This window comes from Brachyistius frenatus, unplaced genomic scaffold (assembly GCF_029030835.1).
Source record: "Brachyistius frenatus isolate BFR_SWC_R1_liver_20210118 unplaced genomic scaffold, ASM2903083v1 Contig_224, whole genome shotgun sequence".
NCBI lineage: Eukaryota > Metazoa > Chordata > Actinopteri > Embiotocidae > Brachyistius > Brachyistius frenatus.
In genome coordinates this window covers 414,778-425,000 of record NW_027210823.1, presented here as the reverse complement: position 1 = coordinate 425,000, position 10,223 = coordinate 414,778, and the positions used below count along the sequence as shown (strand labels likewise).

Sequence of the window (10,223 nt, the reverse complement as noted above, 5' to 3'; positions counted from 1 at the left end):
TCAAAACAATTTAAAAATAATAAAAAATAAAGTAATTTTAAATAATTTAAAACATAGGGTTATGTAAAAAAATATATAAGTGGAATTAAAAAAGTTTCTGAAGACCATCATATTGATCAAAACTTTAAAGATTTCCTACCTGTTTTTATCAATAAGAGTATTTTTGTCTTCCATATTCATATGGACCTGAGACGAGTCAGAAATCTGCCTCTGAAACGTAGCTCCGCTGGGTTTACAGATTATTATTATTGATGAGAACTTCCATGTATTGCTATAAGTACTGTTATTACTACATTTCTTATTGTCTCTGTTCTGTTTCTAATAAATCTGCTGCAGCACTTTGAATACCAACACTAATTTCTGAAAAAGTAGTTTGATTTTAAACACTTTTACATTTTATATTTTTTACAGTGTAACGACTGAACGTGTATTTTGTTTTTTTGTCAGACATTTAGAAATGTTAAAAACAGGTGAACTCTACAGTAACATGCTACACGTAAAAGTGGGAGACAGAAACAAGAATGTAACGTACGTCAGCGATAGAGGCTAAAAAAGGAACAAACTAATGGGGATAAAGGGACAAAGGGACAAAATGGACGGGACACGACGGATGAGCGGAGACCAACGGAGCCGACCAATACCTTTCCTCCTTGCTGCAGTTAGCGTTTGTGATATCCAAGCTTTTACTGAAAACAGATTTGCTAAAGAGGGGGCAGACAGAAAACCGAGAGACAGACAGAAAGGAGGTCACATAAGGGGAATCTAATGTCCAGCATGCAGTAGTCAAATAAAAAATAAAACTTATTATAACAGATTTAACACAATGAAAAAAACAACAACACCAACAATCACCAAAATAAAACACAAGAAAAAGTTCATGCACAGGTCGAGAACTGAGGAAACCAGGAGGAGACGCACATTCATGGGTCGATGCTGCAGTCAGTCATTCAACACGCTGGGAAATATGTGTTTTTAATCTTTATATGAAGTCAGCGTTCATCATTAACCTGCAGAAATAATAACCTGAATTACAGCTGCTGCAAAAACAGCCTAAAAAACATCAGTACGACCACTTTAATAAACTAAAATATGTACTTAAATATCTGCAATCATACTTCTACTGTTTGTACTAAATGTATTTATCTAATATTTTATGTGTTCCTTAGAGTCTTTCCACGATCACATTTCTTTATTAAATTCTTCTTTTACTTTGTTTTGCCACCCGACTTTAATCGTTAATATTGTATCTGATTTATTATTTTATCTCATCTTTATATTTTATTATTACCTGAACCGACCAGCAGCTGATGTGTGACGATCACATTTGAACAGCAGGTGATATTCAAGTTAAAACAGGACTTCCAGCCTCCTGCTGTGTTTAATAAAAAGCTTCTTTGTGCTTCATGCTCCTCCGGTCAGACGCTGAACGCACCTCGACCGCCCGGCGGTCCTGTTTAATGCGCTTTAGCGGTGAACCGGGGTGGGTGTCCGGCCCAGTGTGATGTGTGCTGCACGTCCGGCACCGACAGAGAAGGAACGATGTATTTAACCGCAGCTCGGTGATCAGGGAAGACGTGGAGACGTCACGGTGAACCTGACGGAGCTCCGAGAACTCAGAAAACACACCGCAGATGGGAAATTATTTTTTAAGAAGTCCAAACTGCTGCCGAGCTGCACCTCCCTCCCTTTTTCTGCCAAGCTGTGATTAAATACATGATTTATCATCACTGATAATCAATCAATAACCACCACTTCCACTTCCAGCGACAGCACACTGTCTCGGCCGACCCAGAGAAACGTGTTTGTCCATGCACACCAACACGCGTGCAAATCTCCTACCTCTGGCCGTGCGTTGCCATGTCGATGGCTCGCCGCACCGGGACGGGAGACCCGCCCTCCGTCACGCACAGCACCTCCATGGACTTCCTCTCCGGCCTCCGCTTGCCGTGACGGCTCAGCATGGGAGAGTCCACGCGCTTCCTGGGGGGGTCTGCTGAACGGACACAACGCAAACCAGTCAGCAGATCAGGCCTCAGCAGGACAAACCGGCTTCTTATTCATGCAGCAGCCGGTTAGAAGATGAAGAAATGCCACGAGGTCACAAAGAGGTCATTTATTTTAAAGGTGCAATGAATAATTTACTGACGAATAAAACGGATCGGTGGGAAGAGAAGGACTGAACTTCTTTTAATCTAAAACCTGCATGAAGCCTGGAGCTCCATTTAAAAGGAGGAGGAAGGAAACATAATGCAGACAAATGTTGAACTAATGTTGAACTACTATAAACAGTTAACTACCATAGACAGTTAACTACTATAGCCAGTTAACTACTATAGCCAGTTTACTATAAACAGTTAACTACTATAGCCAGTTAACTACTATAGCCAGTTAACCACTATAAACAGTTAACTACTATAAACAGTTAAAAACTATAGACAGTTAACTACTCTAGACAGTTAACCACTATAAACAGTTAACCACTATAAACAGTTAACTACTATAGAAAGTTAACTACTATAGACAGTTAACCACTATAAACAGTTAACTACTATAGCTAGTTAACTACTATAGACAGTTAACTATTATAGATAGTTAACTACTATAAACAGTTAACTACTATAGCTAGTTAACTATTATAGACAGTTAACTACTATAGATAGTTCACTACTATAGACAGTTAACTATTATAGACAGTTAACTACTGTAAACAGTTAACTACTATAGATAGTTAACTCTTGAGACTTCTGTCGGTCTCTGGACCAGCGGAGGTTTCGTACCCATCTCGTTGCGTGGCGGCAGGTTCTGGTCCTCGTGACTCGGGTATCTCTCCTTCCGGTCCAGCAGCAGGAAGTAGATCATCTTCTCCTGGTTGTCTCTGGAGAGAGAAGACGCCGTTAAGAGGAGACGCCGAGACACTCCATCTTGGGGAGACGTTTTAAATAGAAGGATTCATTGAAATGACAATCCCCCCCCCCCCTCTTCCAGCTGCTCCTCGTCATCACTCACTCCTCCGACAGCAGGTCTTTGGTCAGTTTCTCCTTGTCCCTGAAGCAGCCCAGAGAGTGCATGCTCTCCAGGACGTCGGGGTCGATCTCTTCGGTAGCGGCCAGCGTCCTGATGGCCACCTTCCTCGGCACCGGCTGCTCCGGCTCTGGCTCGTTCTTTCCAGCTCTGAAACACAAAACCAACCAACTGTCCTGACAAAGAGACGCCGCGGAGGTTCGCAAGGAGAAATCAAAACGTGAAAACATTAGCAGTAGGAGTTCAGTAGACGGAGGTGTTTGGCCTTCGGAGGTTTGGTGGGACGAGCAGCTCATGTTAGAAAGTCTTGAGCAGAAACACAGGAAACAGTGAGGATGTACTCACAGATACCACGTGTGCTTCTGGATCTGCTCCAACTGCAACAGCAAAAACAGGAAGGAAACATTCAAGACTTTTATTACAACAAAGATGGAAAATGTTTAACGGTCTCACACAGAGGTTTTAACAGGAAGTTGGTTCAGGCTTCATTTGAATGTTCTCATTGCAGGTTTTTGTTCAATAAACATCCAAAATAAGCTGAACTTCTATTTCCTGACTTCTACGAGAAAAACATTTTAAAAGCACCAAAAGTTTTTCTTCCCCCGAGTTCAAAATGACGTAATGCTAAAAAAAGATGGACTTTTTCAATGTTTTATAAGTTAAAGTTGTTTTTTTTAAACTGTAAATCACTTTATAATTGAATATATGCAGCGTAATAAAAACACAGAATATTTGAAGGATGGTTCTTAAAATATCTGAGCATCAAAGGAAACACAAGAAGCTGTTTAACTGTGAAAAGATTAATTATGAATCACGAAGTCCAGTGTGATGCCAAAAATGACTGCAGAAGAAAACAGGAAACTCATTTTCCAACAACCTGTGTTATTTTTATAATGTTTCTATTCTGAGCTGAAACAAATCTCTGGCCTGAGATGAAGGAAGGAGAGGAGGGGAGAGGAGAGGATGAATGGATGAAGATGAGAGGATGGGAGGATGAAGATGAAGATCAGAGGATGAGGAAGAGAGGATGAGGATGAAGGCCTCACCGTGAGCCTCTTGCCGGCGTCCACCTCGATCATCCCTCTCAGCAGGTTCTGACAGTCCGGAGGGATGAAGTGCGGCATGTGGAAAACTCCCAGCTTCACCTTCTCCAGCAGGTTCCTCAGGTTGTCGTCATCAAAGGGCAGCGCCCCCTGCAGGCAGCAGCATGTCATCAGTACACACACACACTTTCAACTCTTCTCACTGGGAGAAAATACACTTTGGTATCAATAAGTGAACTCTTTTATAGTTCTTTGATGTTCTGAAATTAAAAAATATCTTTGCATTTTGTCGAGATGCCTTTTAAATGTTTCTGTGAAGCACTTTGAAATGTGGTGGACAATTTAACCTGCTTCTAGTTCAGGTTCACCCTGACGGAGAAAACACATGGATTTCACATGTGCAAAAACTACCAAAACGTGCACATGTGAAACTTGTATTTTGCACGTGAAACTTGTATTTTGTATGTTAAACTTGTATTTTACACATTAAACTTGTATTTTGCACGTGGAACTTGTATTTTGCACATTAAACTTGTATTTTGCACGTGGAACTTGTATTTTGCACATTAAACTTGTATTTTGCACATGTGGAACTTGTATTTTGCACACTAAACTTGTATTTTGCACGTGGAACTTGTATTTTGCACATTAAACTTGTATTTTGCACATGTGGAACTTGTATTTTGCACACTAAACTTGTATTTTGCACGTGTGAAACTTGTATTTTGCACGTTAAACTTGCCTTTTGCGCATGTGAAACTTGCCTTTTGCACATTAAACTTGTATTTTGCACGTGAAACTTGTATTTTGCACATTAAACTTGTATTTTGCACATTTCAAACTTGTATATTGCACATGTGGAACTTGTATTTTACACATGTGGAACTGTCTCTTGTGTCTGGAATGTGTCTGTTCTGGAAAGTTTCTTCACTTTAGACTCTTTTTTTTTTGTCACTTTCAGCTTCAAAACGGAATGAAAAACAGATTACAGGTCAAATAATTCTATGATTATTATCACAGGAAGTCACCACAGATTATTATTTATCAGGGAGGTGCTAAAGGAAATTGCAATATTTTCCTCCAACTTGCAATTTTTTCTAATTTCTGCAATGTTACTGCAAAAAACTCCATTAAAACGCCACAAATTAGAACACGGTGCAAAAATCTAACATTTTTGATGAAAACAATCACAACATATTTTATAAAATAAATTAACCAGATAAGGTTTCTGCTGCATTAACCTTTTTAAAGATGGTTTAAAGTGGGTTTTTTTTTTTTTAACAGCTAGTCGTTTGTCAAAAATTAATAAGTTTATATGAAAATAAACAGTAATCAGAAATCCTGCCTGCAGCTCAGTGGTGATGATGATGATGATGATGATGATGATGAATCACTCACCACCAACAGAGCGAACAGAATGACGCCACAACTCCACGCGTCGGCCTTCCGCCCGTCGTACTTCTCCCCCTGATGCGCGCACACACACACACACACACACACACACACACACACACACACACACACACACACACACACACACACACACACACACACACACACACACACACACACACACACACACACACACACACACACACGTGATGCATTAATATGCGTGCAGCGTTCGTTCTGAGTTTAAACGTCGGCTGCTGCTGAATGTCGTTTTAAATCCTCATTGTCATTTTCTTGTCACTTATTTTGAAAATCTATTTTATTTAAAATAACGATTGCAGTCTCAGATTTGTATTTATGAAATGAAGTGAATATCTAAAAACAATATACATAATAATAAGATTGATTTAAAATTATCTATAGTATGAAATTATTTTTTCTTGTGACCTATATTTTGAAAATCTATCATATTTCATTTCAAAAATATAAATTTTACTGTCCGATTTGTAGAAATAAATTAAATATTATTGATACAAAATTATAAATAAAGAACAAAATGAATAATAAATGATGAAATATGTATTTTAAAACTAAAATTTCAGGTCGATATCTAAAAGGTTTTAATATTCAGTTAGAAAACCAAAACAGTTTTATTTACTTTTAAACTTTTCATTTCAATTGTTTGCAGCTGACTGATGTCAGAAACCGTCTTCAGCTGTTGTTCAGGACAAACTTCTCTCCTCAAGTCATTTTACTTCATATTATTTTTTTCTTGTAAACATTTTTTCAGCTGATGTAAAATAAACTTTTACGTAAACGTTGTTACATCAGATTAAGAATGAAACGATGTCCTCAGGAATCACAGGAAGTGTGTGTGTGTGTGTGTGTGGGGGGGGGGGGGGGGGGGCACTCTGGTCAGAGCTGTGATTAACGTGTGAAAGGAAACTCACCCGGATCACCTCTGGGCAGGCGTAGTGAGGAGACCTGAGAGGAGGAGATACACAACATTAACACACAAATACACAACATTAACACACAAATACACAACTTTAACACACAAAACTACACACTGGGTCTGAAGCGTGAACATGCAGCCCGCTGCAGGTGGATCTCTGCGTGACGTAACCCTGAAAACTCAACAATAAAAGCTTTTATTGTCTGATGGATTATTTTCGGCCGACTAAGTGAAAGTTACGCAACAGGAAACGGCCTCGAACCAGAGCAGAGCGACGAAGCTTCATCCTGTTGAGTAACGACGACGTCACCGCAAATATGAAGTGAAGTCAATAATGAGATGAAGACTGAGAGTCAGAGTGATGGACAGGATGACCTTTGACCCCTCCACTGCAGCCTGATCATTATCAATACCGTTCAGTCTGCAGTGAATCTTCTACTTCCTGTTCGGCTCAGCTGCTCGCCATCATCACGCAGGACAGATGTTTTTATTGGAGATTATTTCTAATGATTATTCAGAGGAGGTCACGGGTGTGACAGGTGTTACAGGTGTTACAGGTGTGACAGGTGTGACAGGTGTGACAGGTGTGACAGGTGTGACAGGTGTGACAGGTGTTACAGGTGTGACAGGTGTTACAGGTGTTACACGTGTTACAGGTGTGACAGGTGTGACAGGTGTTACAGGTGTGACAGGTGTGACAGGTGTGACAGGTGTGACAGGTGTGACAGGTGTTACAGGTGTGACAGGTGTTACAGGTGTTACACGTGTTACAGGTGTGACAGGTGTGACAGGTGTTACAGGTGTTACACGTGTTACAGGTGTGACAGGTGTGACAGGTGTTACAGGTGTGACAGGTGTGACAGGTGTGACAGGTGTGACAGGTGTTACAGGTGTGACAGGTGTTACAGGTGTTACACGTGTTACAGGTGTGACAGGTGTGACAGGTGTTACAGGTGTGACAGGTGTTACAGGTGTTACACGTGTTACACGTGTTACAGGTGTGACAGGTGTGACAGGTGTTACAGGTGTGACAGGTGTTACAGGTGTTACACGTGTTACACGTGTTACAGGTGTGACAGGTGTGACAGGTGTGATAGGTGTGACAGGTGTTACAGGTGTGACAGGTGTTACACGTGTTACAGGTGTGATATGTGATATGTGACATGTTGTCTTTGGTCTATTTTATATTAAATTCGTAAATCATCACATTCTGTTTTTATTTACATTTTAAAAAGCGTCCCAACTGTTTGAGAAACAGGTTTTGTAATACAAACTTTTATCTTGGGTACGTTTAGAGACGTAACATCCATTATCACAGTTTCCATGATTTTCTGTCTCCATGACACCAGTTGGACGGACTCACCCGCAGCTCGTCTCCAGCAGACTGTCCCCGACCTGCAGAGACGCCATGCCGAAGTCTGCTATCCTGATGTTGTTCTTCTCGTCTAACAGCAAGTTCTCCGGCTTCAAATCTCTGTGGCTGCAGGAGGACAGAGGGACAGACACACACACAGAGGGACAGACACACAGAGGGACAGACACACAGAGGACAGACACACAGAGGGACAGACACACAGAGGACAGACACACAGAGGGACAGAGATAGAGAGGGACAGACATACAGAGGGACAGAACAGAGAGGGACAGAGACACAGAGGGACAGACACACAGAGGGACAGAGACACAGAGGACAGACACAAAGAGGGACAGACACACAGAGGACAGAAACACAGAGGGACAGAGACACAGAGGGACAGGCAAACAGAGGACAGAGGACAGACAGAAGTCAGCACAAGTGAAAATTCCCTCCATGAAATCTTACAATCAGAATAATTCCTGAGTCCAACCCGTCTCTCTGTGACGTTTGCAGGACAAACTAAACTGTAAATTTCCCATCATGCATCTGCAGTAAAGTTCCTAAACAGAAGCTCTGCCAAAGGAAGACTTTCAAAATAAAACCTGCTTCATCAATAACAATAACTCTAACACACCACATGCAAGTTGACAGGAAATAGCAGCAAAACAGGAAGTGACGGGGATTATGGGAAATGTGGTTTTATCAGTGTTAAATGACGAGTTTATTCAGAGACTGAACTTTGTTTTAGTGTTGAATGAATGGGATTTAGAAAGCTCTTATTTTGAAGGCAGATGTATTGTTTTTATTCTATATTAATAGATATTCTATATTATACAGATGATAATATTCTATATCTATGTTACAGTCACAGACTGTCTGTTCTGGTGAGTTACGCAGCTTCTAGACTGTTTTATCACTTTAAGTTTCATGACGGTTCTTTAGGTTTCAGATCATAAAAACAAAGATGAGAACTAGAATATTTCTTTATTAAGTTTGAAGATAGTTTTGTAATTTTTTTCCTTGATTGATCATTTTTGTTGATTGAGATTTGAAGTCTAGTTGGTGTTATTTTTAATAGAGATGCATCTAATGGACTTTAAGGAACTGTGTTTACTTTGAGCACTTTTCTTTTGCTCTTCCTGATGAACATCTTTATTTTAATTTGAGTTACTTTTAACCAGACACAAGAACACGTCTGAAAAACATAGTTCTAATTCTTATTTTAAACGTCTCATTTTGAGCGTCAGGCTGGAAGAGGAGGAAATCCAGCTGAGTGTTTTCAGAACAAACCGCAGGAACGAGGAAGGAGATGAATATAAACCAGAGTTCATCACAACCTGCTGAAACCTGGGGAGGACGTTAAGACCTCATGTTTCTGCTGGAGACACCAACCATATGGAGTGACTGTGGCAGAAGTCCAGAGCGGAGATGATCTGTCTGAAGAACTTTCTGGCCTCTTTAGGCGTTAGCCGGCCCTTCTTCACCAGGTAGTCGAAGAGCTCGCCGCCGGACACGTGCTCCAGCACCAGGTACCTGCAGAGGACAGAAAACAGGAAGCACGCTCAGAGGACAGGAAACAGGAAGCACGCTCAGAGGATGACAGGAAACAGATAAACGTGAGCTATTAGTCTTAAAATAAATGATAGTATCAGTAAAAAAATTCAAAAAAATTCAAAAAAGTAGTGACATTGTGTAAAATGTGAATAACATTCGTGTTGCATCAACTCTTCTTTTAGCAAAACTCTGTAAACGTTGGGGAACTGAGGAGACCCGTTTCTGGAGTTTTGAAAGTGAAATGTGGTCCCATTGATAACAAGCTGGATGGTCCCTCTCCTCTTTAACCTGGAGGATGCAGCGTCCATGATTTGGGTGTTTGTCTGTCCTGAGGAGGTCTTCAGAGACCTGAGTCATCACATTAACTGAGTCCTAAACTGGAGAATCTGTTGAAGTCACCACAGATTAGATTCCTGATGTAAATCCCTGAGAACCTCCAGCTGTGAGGCTCGTGGCTGGAAGTGGTTTATCTGCTTCATCTTCCTGCAGCCGTCAGATTTACGATCAGATTAGTCGACCTGCTCGAGCGTTCAGCTGTCAGAGCTTTAAATTACAAACACGCTCGGCTGTGATTTGTGAGCGGGAGAGATTCAAACTGTTTGCATCCGTGACGACGGTCCGTCCGCGTCCTCGCAACATTAACAAAACAAATTCCTGCTCCGCTTGACAGCGGCGCCTTTATCAATTATTGAACAGCGCATTAAGCTGCAGCGCAGCCGCCGCATGCGGCAGATTAATGTCCGCAATAAAACAGGATATACAGGGAAGCTGCGGTCTCAGCGGGCAGATTACAGAGACGCAGAAACATCGCAGGCTTCAATGAAAGGTTGGTTTCTGGTTTCCATCTTCACGTCGTCACTGTTTGACTGACTGGAAGCTGCAAGAATCCTCAAAGAAACAT

The 10,223-nt window shown here is 41.1% G+C and overlaps 1 protein-coding gene across 9 annotated transcripts in view; it reads right to left on the bottom strand.

The window, feature by feature from the left end:
• The window catches only part of LOC138633511 (serine/threonine-protein kinase BRSK2-like), a 97,810-nt gene that overhangs the window by 19,668 nt on the left and 67,919 nt on the right, over window positions 1-10,223 (bottom strand). For 3 of the 9 annotated variants that reach the window (XM_069719768.1, XM_069719773.1, XM_069719774.1), the window contains exons 4-13: window positions 9,161-9,301; window positions 7,775-7,891; window positions 6,407-6,440; window positions 5,463-5,531; window positions 4,068-4,214; window positions 3,367-3,398; window positions 3,007-3,171; window positions 2,778-2,875; window positions 1,840-1,993; window positions 642-701 (exon numbers count right to left, since the gene is read on the bottom strand). In XM_069719768.1, coding sequence (XP_069575869.1) covers window positions 642-701; window positions 1,840-1,993; window positions 2,778-2,875; window positions 3,007-3,171; window positions 3,367-3,398; window positions 4,068-4,214; window positions 5,463-5,531; window positions 6,407-6,440; window positions 7,775-7,891; window positions 9,161-9,301 — 1,017 coding nt within the window. The remainder of the gene's footprint in view (window positions 1-641; window positions 702-1,839; window positions 1,994-2,777; window positions 2,876-3,006; window positions 3,172-3,366; window positions 3,399-4,067; window positions 4,215-5,462; window positions 5,532-6,406; window positions 6,441-7,774; window positions 7,892-9,160; window positions 9,302-10,223) is intronic. The other 6 variants (XM_069719770.1, XM_069719775.1, XM_069719771.1 and 3 more) reach the window with 3 other exon arrangements.